The sequence below is a fragment of the Megalops cyprinoides genome, chromosome 9 (assembly GCF_013368585.1).
Source record: "Megalops cyprinoides isolate fMegCyp1 chromosome 9, fMegCyp1.pri, whole genome shotgun sequence".
Lineage (NCBI taxonomy): Eukaryota > Metazoa > Chordata > Actinopteri > Elopiformes > Megalopidae > Megalops > Megalops cyprinoides.
In genome coordinates this window covers 27,632,818-27,650,123 of record NC_050591.1, presented here as the reverse complement: position 1 = coordinate 27,650,123, position 17,306 = coordinate 27,632,818, and the positions used below count along the sequence as shown (strand labels likewise).

The 17,306-nt window shown below is 40.2% G+C and overlaps 1 protein-coding gene across 3 annotated transcripts in view; it reads left to right on the top strand.

Annotated features, from left to right (window-relative positions):
- tenm4 (teneurin transmembrane protein 4) overlaps window positions 1–17,306 on the top strand; it is a 124,300-nt gene that overhangs the window by 27,037 nt on the left and 79,957 nt on the right. For 2 of the 3 annotated variants that reach the window (XM_036536219.1, XM_036536217.1), the window contains 3 exons: window positions 13,541–13,787; window positions 15,788–15,862; window positions 17,060–17,295. In XM_036536219.1, coding sequence (XP_036392112.1) covers window positions 13,541–13,787; window positions 15,788–15,862; window positions 17,060–17,295 — 558 coding nt within the window. The remainder of the gene's footprint in view (window positions 1–13,540; window positions 13,788–15,787; window positions 15,863–17,059; window positions 17,296–17,306) is intronic. The other variant, XM_036536218.1, reaches the window with a different exon arrangement.

Sequence of the window (17,306 nt, the reverse complement as noted above, 5' to 3'; positions counted from 1 at the left end):
TACATTATTTTCATGTTATTTATATTTATTTTTTCCTTTGACAAATTTTTCCTTTCAAATACGTCATTACAAGTTCCTCTGCTGTAACGCACAATAAAAAGAGAAAATGTCTCTCTTATTGTATGTTACTGTGCATGTAAAAGCAGGCAATGTAATGTGATGTTTGGAAGAGGAATAATTTGATTATCGAATCAACAATGCATGTTATGTGTACCGCATTAAAATAGTTGTCATCATGATCACCATCACAATTCTTACCATTTTACTTGGTTAAGAGTTTAGTTGTAGACTCAGGGTCATCAAGGTTGGACCTCAAGGTTGAGATCTACATTAACTAGGGATACCTGCCACAGTTTCTTTTCAGTGGGTGATGTCTGTTCTTCTGTTAATCATTCTTGACATGTCATGGTGTAGAACTCTTTCTGCCTTTGTTAGTCCCTTCAGATAGAAATCTAGATCTGGCCATATTTCTCCAGGGCAGCTGTCATGGCAAATTTTACCCGTTGTTAATTCTTACCCGTTCAAATCTTGAAGGACAAGTGTTTCGTTTGATGCACTTTTGATTCCCCCAATTATTAACATTTTACTAATATTTTTTCATCACAGTATTAACCTTTGGTGTATAAAAAATTATTGTTTTGCTCTTTTTAGGATCGTTTTTTTGGAGGGTGAACATGTTCTGTCAAAAGTCTTTCTGGAAACCCACCTTATACCATCAATGATATTTTCAGCTACATTATGGAAAACAAATCTTATGCTGTTCACGCTGTAATACTGTTACTACTCTCTAACTCTGTGTGTGCCGGACTGATTCTGGCTAGAATGTGCCTAAAGCAGTGGCAGAAAGGACACAGGAAGTTTTACAAGTGAGGGAAATTCAAATGTAAAGTGGAGAAAGATTAGTTCTTTTTTTTTTTTTTCTCCGAACCTTTTCTGATAACCTCACAGTGTGTCTTGCTGGTGATAAAACTTAATATTGGCCATCACGTGTGCCGTAGTTTTTCATTTAGTCACTTGCTTCCCTCTTCATCATCTCTGGTCATTTTTCATTGTATTTGCTGTTTGTTTAATAATGTATCAATCCAATTAATCAGAAACAAACTATGGAACACACAATGCTGACTGCTCGATTCTGGTCTTGCAGGGCATTTGTGATTGTCCATGCTCAATAACCTCTTTACGTATTGTGCAGGCATTCTGAATTAATTAACTCTGGAGCATATCAATCTGTTTATAGTCTGCCTACACATCTCAAAAACAAAAACATTCACTCTGAATATTCTGAAAAAAAAGGTTGTAAATCGTAGACTTAGAGGAGGACGTAACATTAATCTAACATTACATTTTTCTACCATCTTCAGGAATAGCTGACCAAGGCCAACTGAGACATATGGCTTAAGTGTTTCTTGCCATCTTAAATTTTCAATAAAACATAGTACGTTGTGATTTTGTAATTGTGACAGTTACCGGTGATCTAGTGAGGATGAGGTGCCATGAATCAGTGGTTTGCCCCCTGAATAGAATTATACTGTCCTCCATCTGAAGATGAGCTGATTCAGAGAGGCAAACCATGATTTGCTGTTAGGAATATGAAATATATTACCCCACCAGTACACATGTAGAAAACGTGGATGGATGTCTTTGATAAGGTTTCAGAAGGCCCAGAATTCATAGAGGCAAACATAGGGCTTCATAAAAGGAAGTTTATCATTTCACATTGTAGGTGTGAATATAACACTCTTTATTGATGTCAGGGTCAGATCAAAGCTTGTACTGCTTTCCATTTCAGCCATTTCTTGTAGCTGATCACAACAAAAGCAGTCTCTGTTAGAGAAAAGAGCTCTTAGCTTCTCTCAGGGGCATGTTGTTCAAAGAGCTAGAAAATTGTGTAAATAATTGATAGGACTTGACAACTTAATTAACCAAAGGCTGAAATTAAATCAAACTCCAGACTGTTGCAATTGGTTCAACGGGGGTTGCTGCAAGACTTATCATCTTCAACCAAATCCCCAAATCGCCTAAACTCATTTAAGTTTATGGGGACATGATACTTATCACCTAGCACAGATTCTGGGGTGTTAAAGAGGGGGATGTGCGTGGGGGGGGGGGGGGGGGGGGTAAAGGACATCCTTTTCTTCAGGAGATTTATCTTGTGACAATGGTGCTAATTTGCATGGAAATATAGGCTGCCTTAAGGCGCTCAGTAAGGGGTAGTTGGGGAGCTGTGGAGAGCTTCCCATCCTCCCAGCAACCCACTGTCAACTTTGTACTTTATCAGACTCCCACGAAGTAGCATTACATCGCAGACTTTCACATGTCTGATCACAATAAAGTAAAAGTAAATGACGTCTTTACTAAAGCATTGTGGGTATGTCTGCCACCTGACGGTCTGCCTTCCAGATGCCGTGTTAATGTTCACTGTTCTGGGCGGCCGTTTGTCGATTTAGCATTCTTGCTCTCCCTCTGTTTAATTCACATCTAGTTTTCCTTTTGCACAAAACTACAGCAAAGCATGCAATGAAGCACTTCTACTCTTAAAAGACCTTTCCCCCCAAATTCTGAGCATATGTAAATAAGCAGTAAATTATGCAAATAGAGCTTACTGTGAGCTCACTGTCTTTTTGCATTGTTTTCCCACTGTACCAACATAGGTTTGACAGTACAAGGGCCCCATTTCAATAATAAAGAGATACTCTTCTATTTATGCACTGTTGAAGCCTGTCCCAGGCTATTTTCATGCATTTCCCTGGACTTGTCCTTCTGTCTCAGCACAGTGAGAATCCTGGTTTGTTTTCCTTTAGTGATGCATGACTTATTTGCGTGTTGTTCTTGGTTCACAATTACACTTGGTACGAATAGACTATGCAAATACAAAACTCACATATTGAAAACATTTAATAACGACAAGCCGTACATTACAAGTTCTCATAATGTCTGTGTCAGTCTTAAGAAGCACTCACTTGTTTTAATTAAATTGTGTCTCTAGACACATTGGACAGCTCCTGTTCTAATAAATCTCAATGTGACTTGCCCTGAGTTAATGGAAGTGGAACATTTATGATGTAATGACTTGGATAGATTTCAGTTTTAATTCCGGTTTGTGCCTGACCCCAGTTCAACAAATATAGCTGCTGCTCATATTTGTAGCAATAAATAAAAGTCATATTTCTCAGTGGATTAAATATTGGCTCTTCCTGCTGGAATGCTCACCAATATTAACAAATGTGGTCCGCAATTACCTGTCAGATGCCCCAGATACGTTAGTCGTATTTCCTTTGCATTTCAGCTTTTGGAGCTATCCAAAGTCAGTAAATGGAATGAGTAAATTATGGCATTTTGACCGCACTGTGACATGGTCCTCCTCTGTTCTGCAGTCCCTAGCTGCATGTTAACGATGTGACAAAACGTCTACCAAACAGTACTGTGCAAGCCATTTCCCCTGAGAGAAAGCTGCATGTGTGCATGTCTGAGAGCATGGCGTTTAATGTATTTTAATAGAAATATGTCAGATATTTAATATAGACTGTTTATTACCTTGTGTGTGGAGCAGTGTAGTGTACATTTTTCAGACTATATAAAAAGTTGTTTGGAATTTTGGAACACTCCAGTAATGCCTTCCATTGCAGCTGTGGAGTTATACTAGTCAAAAAATGTTTGTGTCATTTTGTCATAAAAATACTACTCCAGAATATTGTCGTATAAACTGAAAATGAGAAGACACAAAAGTTAATCCAAGAATCCAAGAATGTATGTTATCAAGACAGACTAGGATGCAAAGTCTAGTCTCTTTGGCACAGAGAGAATCTGTGGAAAGAGTGCTGTGCATTACAGTTTTGGGAACATTATAAAAATGAAAATTAAGCAATTTTCCACAAAGATTCCATTAAAGACTGAAGCAGAATCTGTGAGCAAGCAAGTGAACTCTGGGATATGATACACCAAACAAATAATCATTGGCCCACCAGGCATTTTTGCCGCAGCAGAGCTGTGAAAAATTTGTGTGACCACGCGTAATATATGCTCAATGTTATGTTTCACTCTATGGCATTTAAAAATGAAACATTAAATGCAAAGTGCAGTTCTTATATTATTTCATGGCATGGATACATGTGTGCAGTTTTCCAGGGGGGTGATTTCTTTTAAGTGTGTAAACTCTACCCGCTCCCACATACACACACCCCACCCCATGAAAAAAGATGAAGAGGTTCCCAGTACCCCTTTAGGCTGTTCACTGAAGCCCGCGGACATTGTGTTGAGCATGTGTTTCACCAAGGCCCATGGCTTTCTCACAGGGCCTGCCTGTTAAAGCTTCTCAGAAGGAGAAGCTCCCCGCTGGGTCACAAACAAGCTCAGACCCAGCATCTCTCCCATTTAGCATCTTTTAATGCAAAGCAACATGGGGTGGGGTGAGGTTTTCCCTACCCTATTTCGCAACTCTGGATTAAAGACTCTCCAGCATTTACAAATCAAGCGTGTATTGCAGGAAAGAAGCTGAAAAACTTGTTGCAATAATTCCAGAATCCTTTGAACCATTTAATTATGCTCCTGGTTGGGGTAGAAGCAAATTTTCTTTAATGGAAAATATCCTGGAATGTAATGCAACTCAAAAGTCCTTGAGAAATTAGCACATCTTAGATCTTAGAAAACATTATGAACTTGGCATCACATGATATTGAAGTGAGTGAATCATGTATTTTGGTTTGAAAGACCTGTGTTATGACATCACATGTACTGTCCTATTTTACCAATATCAGATTTAAAAAAACTACTCTTGAAGTGGAGCAAATGTAATATTTGTGAAATAATTTAAATTTTACCATGACCTTTTTTCTGATGATGATGATGAAAACTGTGTTGAAGGGGGACAATGGATTATTTTGAGAAAAAAAAAGTTAAAAATGTATATGTAAAATGTTTTCACTGACAAAGCATATGGCAGTTATATGGCTGTCAGTTGAATTTTTTCACATTAGCTGACTACTTGAAAGGACATTAATCTGCTGTTGTTTATGTTTGTTTTTACACTGGCATGCCTTACTGTATATTTGGACATTCTGAATGCTTATTTGATTGGAAGCATTCAAAGAATTCAACTTGTCTGACTTGTCTAAATTTCTTCCACCTTCATCAAAAAAAAAAAAAATGCTGGTGGATTACTTGATGCAATCCACAGAGCAGCTGATGTAGTAAGGCCTTTTTGTGTTGATGTGCTGAAGGCTGACAGAGCATCACTTTGGCTGGGGATTTTGAATGCTTTTTCAAGATGTTTGCCTCAGCGATTGGTTTGCTTTTGGGAATCAGTACATGGAACAACAGAAGGCTGATTATAATCCTAGTTAACTCTCTGACTGAAAAATGTGAGTATTTAGTCTTTTACTTGAGAATCATATAGGCATAAATAAGGGAATAAAGGTCTTCAGCTACATAATGGAAAATTATTTTGAATGCATGCAGTGGAAAAGAAAAACAATGTAACAGTCCCAGCATTGATTTTAGACTTTATGAGTGAAAGGGTGAAAGACTACTTATACTTTCATTCTTTGATCTGGCAAGACATCAATCAGACACCATCTTTGGCCACTTATACATGGCATGAAAATACGTACAACTTGCATATTTTAGTGCATTTTCCAGTGGAATTTTGAATCTCACAGTCATCAGATAATTCATCTGCATGTTGTCTGACTGTAAAATCAGCAATATAAATACCTGTGCAAAACTAAAAATAACATATATTTTCCTTTAATATCTTTATACTTTTGATAATATAATGTAACAAAAACACTAATAAAGTTTCATCTACAATGCACAGCATTCACAAGATCCAGATGGTTTGGCTTCATTCCAAAAGAATGACAAAATGTTGATTGGGGCAATTACATTGATTGGAAAAATAGTAATAACATTTGCAAAATGTAATAACATTTTGCAAACTTGCAATCGTGTTTCAAGAGCCATTTCTGTTCTTGCACTGTGCCTCTAAAGTGTGTTAAAATCCAAATCCAAACTGTGATGCTGTGAAGCCTGTGCCATTATTTCTTTGCTGCTTTGTCTCGTGGGGCTTAGCTGGCAGCTTGGGTGAGAGACACTGACAAGATGGTATTCGCCGCAAATAAACGTGATGTGTTTTTCCCTCTGCTAATTAATGGAGGTAGGCAGGGATGTGGCGGTGGCAGGCTGGGGGCCTGTCACTCAAACGTTGGGAGGGAGACCAGCGGATGCTGAGAACGATACCCACCGTGTTGTGTTTGTTGAAACTGTTACTTCTCAAATGAACCCTGTGAAGACAGCAAGTATTCCCACTCGGTTCCCCCCTCAGAAGTCTGTGATGTGGGGGACCTCTGTCAGTGGCAGAGGCTCAGAAGGAGAGTTGCACTTTCAGTCTAACCTCAATGTGCTTTGCCCCGAACAAAGCTCCTTTTTCCTACCTTTTCTTTCACAGTTTATCAGTTTACATAAAATCAGTTTACATGAAATGACAAAAATTGATGTGTAAGAAGTAAAATAATAACTTTAATTTTCATATTTGGAACAAAGGGCATTGTGTTTAGATTCAATAGAGTTCTGATTGGAAGAGTGAGTTGGCAAGAAATATTATTGTTGTGTTTGGCCTAATGTAACTTGGTGGGATGTTTTTTTATTAGCTTCTTAGGAAGCAGCAGTTGGGAACACTTGTGGACTGTTTATTTGGCAAGCTTTTGATAAATGTTGTATGGAAATGCCAAGCCTTTGTGCTTTTTGGAATATTACTTACTTTATTAGGATGTGACTTACTCAGCTTGGATTCTACATTTTTCTGTTTTACATTTTTTCTTTCTTTGGCATTATCCACAGATTTAAGTGAGTAGGTTATTAGCACAAGATAATTTTTTGCATCTCCAGTGTACATACAGTGGACAGTGGGGGAAACAATATCCAATATAGGATATTTACAATATCCTAGCATTTCAGTATTCGCTTTGGAGAGATGAGAACTCACTGTGTTATGCCTTCTTTGTGAAAAGCTGTTCCCATGCTTCATCAATTATTCATCAATTCACTGTTGGTATTTACTGATTGGTATTACCCACTACTATGAACTAACACTGCCTTCTGCCTTCTGAAGCAACCGGATTTTCCTCAGAGATTGTCCGTAGCCAGCCTTAATTGCCTATTGATGCCTATACACACTGAACTGAAGAACAGGTTTTCTCAACCCGTTTACATCTTCCTGAAATGAATATCAAAATAGTCATGATGCATATGCCATTGCAGAACCAAAAAGGAAAAAAAGAGTCTGTATTAACCAGTTATTTATTTTATAATTGTCAACATTATGCACTAAACTAGCATTGCTACTTACATCATACTGTTAGGAGATATAGTTATGAGGTATCTAAAAATATTGTAGAGCAGTCCACGTCAAAATATAGCTGATGGTCATTAGACTGGCTTGTTATTTGTTAGTGGGACATTGATTGTCAAAATACAATACATAATAAGGTCACAGTGCAGAACCACACAGTTACAAGCTGTAGTGTAATGAGTCAATATGGATGTTATTACACAGGTGTTCCATGATGAGGGATTATTCTTAGTGCTTTTATTGGAAATTTTGAATGCAGTAAGATGTCTATTCCTACCCAGATTGACCCAGGACCTGATCCATCAATAGACACCTGAATGGTGAATATTCTGATCAATAGATACACTGAGATTGAAAAAAATGATGGTGGTCAGGACTATGAATAGACAGTGTTCTGTCATCTTAAAGTTCAGCTTTTGAGGTCCTTTTGCTCTTTTCTGAAGGAAGTGAGGTAAAGTTTAAACTCCAGTGATTCTTTGGTTGTGTAGAAGAGAGAGCAGCTGTGCTGAATTGTGATGACTCACTGTTGCTGAATCATGGACTCTTTTTGGTGTTGCTGTGGAACTGCTGATTGTTTCAAGGACTGTGATAAACCATGTCTTCCTTTTACCTTTCAGCGAAAATGAAACACTTATCCTTTGACGGTGCCTCCAGTTTGCAATGCTAGCAAAGCTGCTCCAGGGCCAAAGACTGGAGCAAGGACAAAGGCAGAAGGAAACAGAATTGGAGGACAGAATTGGGTTGCTTAAAGTACTGGTGAACCTCAGTTCTCTTTAATGTATAGTTTTTGACATTTTCTGTCAGAAGCTATTAGCTGGTGAAAGCCTCAGACTATAAGATTGCTGTATTTTGAGTGTTTTGTTTGTGTAAATGTCTTGCTAAGTGTAATTCTCAGGGGGACTGATAGTTCTGTTTACACAATGAGTGCACACCAGGAAATGTCTGATCTGAATGTATTTTTGCCCTTGGAAGATGTTTGAAACAGATTTTAGGGTAAACAGATTACTTTGTGTACATCCAGAGGGAGCTATTTTTGTGTCTGCATAAGTTGGCTGCCCTAACCCTGGTCATCAGTTTTACTAATTGCAGGATACAGAGAAAACCTTGTCTCAGTTTCACTCATAGCTGGTCTCTATCCCCATTGCCAACATGTGTCCATCGCAGAACTGCAGCGGTATGAGTAATTGTGGAGGCAGCAATGGGGGAAAGCAGCTTTGTGAGCAACCATCTGTCACCCAGCCTGACTAATGATATAGTCTGTGTCCAAACCGAAAGAGAATAAAAGTAACTGGATTTCTGTCAGCTCGATGTTTCTTTAATGATGGGTTTGAAAATATGTTCACCATGTTGCATGAGTCAACATATTATCACTGATATCATGGCAGTGTAGCCGGTGGATTCTAGCTTTTCTCCATTTTCTAATGGCCCATGGACATGGGCAAGGCCTCCCATCAGGTGTCATCAACAAATATTGACCCATAAACCATGCAGCTGGTGCAGAGAACTGCAAGTTAAAGCAGGTCCCTATTTGTATTAAAAAAAAAATCATTTCAACGTTTTTTTTTTTTTTTTGGTGTGTGTGTGTCTGACGGCACTCCATCACAGTGTGTGTGTGTTTGTGTGTGTGTTTGTGTGTGTGTGTGTGTGTGTGTGTGTTTGTGTGTGTATATGTTCTATTATACTGGTATTTTGAATTGGTGAGAGTGTTGAGATTAACAGGCTGTGCAGATTGCTTTGCTTTGCAGTTGTCCTAATGAGGGTCATATTGGCACTCACCTTCTGATGAATGCAGCTACTGCCCTGTCTCACTCTGTTGGCTGTACTGTTTATTTTTGCCTCTGGGAGCAGTTGGCGGTGGTCGGATAATGATTTCAATCAACATGTTGACCGCAGCTAGGAATCTCTAGGAATCAGTTTGAAAGCGTGCCTGGAAACACTGGTGAATGCTACTGTGTGTGCGAGCAAACTGATAATGACAAGCGAGACTTCAGCAGATGTGTGCACTTGTGTGCATTTTTTCCTTTTTTTATAACCTACAGTCTTATAATTGGCAATCGTCTGGAGTGGATATCAGTTGAATAAAAGATGGCAGCCTGTTAAGGAGAAAAGCTGCATCACTCTGCACTGAGAGGCAGAAGCCCTTTGATTGATGAATGGCTTAGCAAGTATGGAAATTGATGGATAAAGTGTGCTGTTCTTAACACAAAGTGCGCAAGGACATCAGTGCATTATCTTGCATGGTAGGTTGGGAGTATCAAATTGTGCTGGATGGTTTTATGCACATCTGATATCCCTAGTGTGAAGAGTCTTAATCTGAATAAAGCACAGCGATCCTCAGATTCTCTGCCTTGATGTGGATGTGTCTTGGTGCAGATGTGAAATACTGCCCTGTTAAGCCAAATTGAAATCTTGGGTTTCGTGTAACGTCCGCAACCCACTCTCTGATTTGCAGGGATCGGAACGTGTACAAGTGTGTCTGGATGTGTTTTGTACACTGCAAATTAGGAGTGATTGTTATGCAATAGCTGCAAATGTTATGGAGACAACAAGCTGCCAGTTCTGCACATCAGTTAGCCTGTGCATCATTCATGACACAGGATGTATGGTAATACAGTATACTCCACTTATGAGATATGCTGATATAAGAATTAGCCAAATTAGCCACATATAGTGATCAAAAACACTGAGACAGAATCTTTCCAATATTAATGTTGTTTAAAAACTCTGCTTGTTAGAATCAAGCAGTATGCTTAGAAGAATCAATTTGGGCCCGCTGACAACATGTAATACAGTGCTCAGTGGAGTGCTATGGTGCATAATTAATAATAAAAAAACGTTAGAATTTGAAGACAGTAGATCTCTTAACTTGTGCTAATTACCAAAGCTACTTGCCTGTAAAATATTTTGAGAAAAAAAGTTGTGCAGTTTAGCTGGATGCATGGATACCAGTCATAATAGAAGGAATACAAAGGTGGTTATTACAGGTGCAAAGTGCTGCCTTCTTCAGACTTACATTTGTATTACATTTACATTTATTCATTTGGCAGATGCTCTTATCCAGAGCCACCTGCAATAAGTGCATTCAACAGGGTTAGGTAAGTGGCTGCATAGATACTTAATCATCAGTGTCATACATGAAGTATAGTTATAGTGTGGAAAATATTGACAAAAAGGGAGTGAGTCCTGTCATAAGGTACACAACGTAATGCTACTAACACCAATTACTAGCCACCGTTGGATTTTTTGCTGCTTCAAAAATTAACTTAAACTACCACCAGAATTTTGTCATCATTGCATAAACTGCCATTAGTTTTGCCACTAATCTTTTACCATGTGTTAGGAGGGGAAAGGAGCACAGTTGGGGGTTAAGGTGTAGTCTTATAAGCTTAAGACCAAGGACCAAAAGCTGGGAAATTGAGTTAATGCACCACAGCATTGTAGCTTACACAGTGCTAGCAATTAACATGGAGATATTCAAACTATAAAGATGTCTTTTCATTTAGTATTATTTAATAAAACATACTATAAAACTGTTGAACACTCCAGACCTATTACTTTTCTTCTTTGAAGAACTTGTCTAAAGACATTATTTAGTCAATTAAGAGAGAAACATTGTTTAAACCATGAATCACTTTACCCCTATATTTGAAAAACCATTATTAAGGATCAAGCACTTAAAAGAATCAAATTGTCCTGAACGGATGTGATTCTTAGAATCAAAGTATGCTGTAGTTTAAGAGAGCGTGCAGTAGCAAAAAGATATCACAGTTGATTGGCAAGATTGTCATCCTCATATTTCTGCATCTCATTACACAAACTCCAAATGACCTTGAATCACACACACCAAAATGAAAGTTAGCTCACTGGTTCATTAATTCATGCATGTAGCAGTACGTCCTCAATGTTGTGGGTTCTAATACACTGTAACAATTTTGAATGACATAAAAATATTTTGCAATTCTATTTCCCCATTGTCCATGCATTATTTATAAGTGATTTGTAATCGTAATTAGGTAGTGTCATATTTCACAGCGTGACAGAGGCTGATGTTTACTAGTGATGAGACACAATGGGGGTCTTGGATAGCCTACCAAAAGGTCAACTACTGAGGTGACGACCTGGTGAGAGAGCCTGCAGTCTCACCTGAGAATCTACATCAAGTCGAGACATTCTGAATACATCCAACACCATATCGTTGACATGCACTTGTTGGACAAAAAAGGTTACTAACAAGCTTCTTTGTTTGATGAAAGGTCACAATTAGCAGTCAAAATGAGCCTCGCTGTTTGTTTGTGGTTAACGTTCGACACCAATTTTGGTGCCTTCAGGCATTCAGAACGGCAGGCATTTCAGGCTCATTCTGTCACCCGTTCGAGCCTGATGCTTGTCACTTTCAGGTCATAATTATTTCATGCTAATCACCTGCTTTTTCAAATCAGTTTTAGAAAGCTACTAGTGAAAAGTGTTTGAGCTCAAGGGCTCTAACAGTTTGATCTTTTAAATGCACAAAGAACCAAGCAAATCATTTGAAAGAAAGGCATCTGCTTGAAGTTTAGTAGTATTAAAAAGTGGATAAAATAAAAAAAAAACAGAATTTTGTTGGCAGTAAAGCCTTGTAGGGCAACAGAACCTCATTGTTTGAGTGAAACCAAAAACAGATTGGCAGCAGTAATTCAACACAGGTAAATGACAGACTGTCACTCCTGGAGATACAGTAGCTAATGCTGCTTAATTCCTGCCAGAAGTGACACATCCCATTCAGCTTCCCCGCCTGCTCTGAGCATTTGCAGATAACGTTTTAGACTCCTTGCACAGCAGATGAGTAGTGCAAGTAATGTGATGTCACAGAGAGGCCAATGGCTATAGCAAACCAACTCACAGGCTGTTTTTTGCACAGCCAATAAGCACAGCCAGTGTCACAAGTATCTATGGAAAAATCGGGCGGAAAGCAAATGTTTGTGCAGGAAAAGGCAGTGCAGGGGGGAATTGAAGTGCAGTAAAGCTATGTGATGTTGTTAGTTATGGGCACGGAGGGGATCTCTGCAACGCTGTAATGAACAGCTCCTGGAATCTGACACCATGCCACTAATGTGGCAATTGCTTGGAGACGGGGGTCTCATAATTAACCTGCATCAAGAGTGGGACCAGGCCAGCTGCCTGATGAGCCAAGACAGCTAAACACTAATGGCTGTGGTCACTCTCACCACCAGCTGAAATGAACCTGGACCAAGTTTCAAGCCCCATCCACCACCTACCCCTAAGAGGAAAGAGGACCTTGTCATAAAGGAGAGGCCATTATGGTGTATTACCTGTCTCGTTCAGGATTCTGTAAATTGGGATCAGAATTCTGTTGCTTAGGCGCAGATCAATCAAATTACTTCCAATGAAAAAGCAGCATAGGCTTCACATTTTTCTGCAAGTATTTATGAGGGCAATAAAGAAATATTCAGCTGTGGAACTGGTCTTTTATTTAATAATAACAACAAAAGTAATGCTAATAATAGTAATATTAAGTATTACGTAATATTAAGTGCAGCAACCATTTCAGTGTATTTCAATTTTTGCTTAATTTACCATGTACATAAACAATTTTACCAAATAACAAATTACCAAATAATAAAAATAGAAATAACTTCTACAAAACCTACATTGAGACACTGGAGAATTGTTTAATTGATTAGCCCTACCTCCCAGTTGGGAAACCAGGTAATACAAATTTAGCATTTTTATCCCTTGTACCTCTTTCAACCTTTCCTTTTTATTTATAATATACTTGTCTTTTTGATAACTCCATTATTTTGTTTTGAAAGAAAACCTTTAAATGTGAGAAGCAGTTGGCAAGCTTCTTCACATAGGTTTTTTTTCATGTAGTGTGGAAAATTAATTTGTGTCAGAACGCCTCTACATACCATCCCAATAGTTTCAGATGAGGCAGAACAGCGTTTTTTGCTTTTCTTGGGGATTAATAATTACTCTATTACAGCATAAGGGTACACAGAGCTCACATATTCTTTCCTGAAACAGTTCTGAGTCTGTGTGGTCAGAACAAATACTGTGATTAAGTAAGTGAATCAGCTTATTGAGAACAAAGCTCAAACCTTTTACATTATCAGTGTCCAAATATTTCAATGTTACCGGCACCAGTAGTCAAGTATTAATTAATCTAAGCGCTTGTGTTCTGTTTTTCTGTTTCAGACGGTACATTTCAGAACCATTCCCAGCTCCGGACGCCCCCACTCCCACTGTCCCACTCCCACTCGCCAAGCCAGCACCATGCGGCCTCTGTCAACTCCCTGAACCGTGGGAACTACACACCCCGCAGTAACCCCAGCCCGGCCCCCACAGACAGCTCCATCCCGCCTGAGGGCCCCGGCAGTGTACAGGAGTCTGGGAGTGCCCAGGACAACTGGCTGCTCAACAGCAACATCCCCCTGGAGACCAGGTAACGCTCACTTCACCATCCACCAGGCCCAGCCTGTTAGTCCCAGCATAACTGTCAGATTCTGTCATATTAAGCAGCGCTTGAGTGTTATGCAGGGCATCTTGTTCACTGGCTACAGAGCTTCCTTACCTGCTTCTTTCCCCACTCCTAACAGTATGTTAAAGATATCTGTCTTTCTTTTACTAAATGCCCTCCAATCCTTCTATAGTTCTGTGGAAGGCACCCGTCAAAAAACTGAGGACTAACCCTGTATGGGTACCAGTCAACTTGCTTTTTCGAACATGATTCGCTGAGAGACAGGAGAAAAGGTTGTTTTTTTTGTTGTTCCAGTTATCTGCTGATACTATGGCTGCTTTTTTCATCAGGTGTAATGATAATCACAGAGAGTGCTACTAGTCTGTGCTTCAGTTCCTGGACTCTCCCTCAACAGGAGGCACTAATCAGTCAAGTGTTGCTCAGTGTTGACAGTCAGCTGTTTTAGATTCCCTTGGCTGCCTTTAATACTCAGCCCTGAGAAATAACCACCATCAAAGGCCATGTGATTTTAGCCAACTGTTCTGGTGTTTCGATTACAACCTCAGAAAATAGGGAGCACATGAATCCCTGAGCCTAAAGGTCCCGAGCTTGATTCACCCTGGAAGTAAACCGCCTGGTGCAGAATTTCAAAGGGATGTGTGGATTTTTCTGCACTCCTTCAGATGGAGAAGATGACACTTCTGTTAGCCCACCAGCTGTGGGCTCAGGGTGGTGCCACTTGAAGATGAGTGATGGAGGCAATGTGCCTAGCTCCTTCGTTAAGAAGAAACTATGGGATCTTGCATCTTCCCACACGCTCGCTGCCAAGCCTCTTGAGAGACCTAAATTGACATGAGAATTACCAAGATAATTTGGCGGGCGATTACACAAGCTACAGTGTGCCGACCTGTTCCCTCTATGCACACAGCCAGTTGTCTGAGATGGTCCACTCAACAGGAAGATGAACATCACGCTAGTTTGTGGAAGGACAGTTAGTGGAATAATGAATGATTAACTGTTGTATATTATTTGTGCTTAATCTTGTGCAGGTATTCCCAGAGGAGCAAAAAACAGATGCTGTTAGAAAGCAGGTCTTAGGCAGGAGAGTGTGTTGGAGCGATATGAATTAGCAGTCTCCCTAAAGTACCATCAATTATTAGAATAGCGCTGATAAAATTGGAATCATTAGTAATATCCACAAGGGCCCTGAAACATCTCCTGTCGTTTTAACTTAGTTAATGGCATTATAATGGCTCTTCTCCCCAGTTTTTGTCAAAAGGAGAGAATGGTCCTGATAAATTCCCAGCTGTTTGGGTTGAACCAAACCTCCCTCCTGGAGGATTGCCAGAAGCCGGGCCTGTTTCCTTTCGTTCGTCTGCGTTCTGATGAGCCCCTGCCAGAATTCTCCCCTTCATTAAAAGTTTTATTCTCCATCCTGAAGCAAAGCCTTGTAGCGCAATAAACAGGCCGTGCTAGCAGGCTGGAAAGGAAAGAAAGAAAACAAGTCTTTTCTCCTGTCCAATCGAACATGTTCGGGCTGCACATTGCACGTTGACAGTTCATTTCTCCATTTCATTATCTCAGCCCTCCCTTATGGAACACCGCTCTCGCTGGGGCGGCGCATTATGGCGGCAGCACAACACATATCCATAAATAAAACGGACGGGATGGGTTTTTCAGATTTCCCTCAGAATGTCAGTAATATGCCGTTTATGCACTGTCGAAACCCAAAGATTGCGACGCTGCTCTGCGTCATTTCAGAAGCAGCGGCAAACACCTACCCGATGGTATCCTTTCACGGTGTGAGCGGATCTTTGTTTGTCAACTGTGTGATAAAGATAATCCTGTTTCTCTTTTTCTGATAACGCTGCACACCAGGGCTTATGATAGTCATTCTGTGGTATTGCACTGTATCTCAAAACTGCATGAACATGAAGGTTTGATTGAATGTGATGCACTGTTTTCTTTTAATCATGACCATAAAGGAGCCAGAATACTCTATTGTTTATCAGAGAAGAGCAAGACGCTTACAGAGAAGGGCAGGGATCGTACAACACAAGGTATGGGGCATTCTGGGAAGGCCCAGTGTGCTGTCTATAAACACGGAGCAGGAGAGGGAGGTGTTAAGTGTTTCACTAATATGTTGACGGTAGTCTAGTTCCATAAGGGTCTCCTTTTTTTGTTCCGGCCGTCAGTGTTGTCGTCAGTGTTGTTTGGTGAGCACCTATGTTGTCTTTGTGTGTGCTTGGCGTCTCTGTTCCTTACATGCATGTCTCACTCTAGCTTCATTCATCTTTCCATCTGTGTGTAGAAACATAGCAAAGCAGACATTCCTAGAGACTTTACAGGACAACTTTATTGAGATGGACATTCTGGCGTCTGCACGCGGAGACGCTCCATACAATGACGGGTATGTTACATATTCAGTCCTCGACAGCGATTAGGATTAGATCTGCTTTGCCATGCACTGTAGTGATGCATCCCTTGTGCCTGTCCGTATTTCATAATGTGTTTTGAAATCAATGCTAGCGTACTGAGAGAAATACATTTAGCTTTATTATATGTATGATCTCTTAACTTCACCATAGACACTAATTGATTACATAGTTACATTGATATGTTCTTTTAAAAGATCGCCAATTTCTGTACTTTAGCTCAATTTAGCATGGACTTTGGAAATTTTTGTTTCATGAAGAAGTTCCCATTGGGTACTGAGACACAGATCATTCTCCAGTCATTTCAGAATTACCTTGAAAGTATATTGTTTCTACTGGGGCAAGATCTGCTGGTACACCTACTGGTGGGCTGATACCTCACTCTATAGTGCAGCTCAACAAATCTCTAAAGAGAGGAACTTGGCCCTGATTGAGGTTGAACACCTGCCTGAAACTGTTCTTTATACAGTCCAGGTCCGAGACATTGCTTCTATTACAATTTATAAACAGAGTTAATTAATTTGTTGGTAAGCAACTTTAAATGAACAAGACTCTGCTGTGGTCACAAGTCCTGCAGCTGAATATTGATTGACAGCTCATATTGCACAACCTCAGCACCTCTGTATCGACAGAAGCCCAACAGAAGGGCACATACACAGGCCAGCAGCTGGTATTGTGACTGAGAGACAGCATTAGTGACCAGTACAAGGCACTCTGCACACCATGCTCTTTGTGCCACGGGCTGAGGGAAGGAGAAACACCGGCTTGCAGCGCTAGCTGGGATACTTGCACGCTCTTTGAGGTAACTGTATGTTTTTGCAGGCACTTCCTGTTCAAACCTGGTGGGACGTCGCCCTTGTATTGCACTACTTCTCCGGGGTACCCCCTTACCTCCAGCACGGTTTATTCCCCGCCCCCACGCCCCCTGCCCCGGAGCACCTTCTCCCGCCCGGCCTTCAGTCTGAAAAAGCCCTACAAGTACTGCAACTGGAAATGTGCCGCCTTGAGCGCCATTATCATCTCTGTCATGCTGGTGTTCCTGCTGGCCTACTTCATTGGTGAGTGCCTC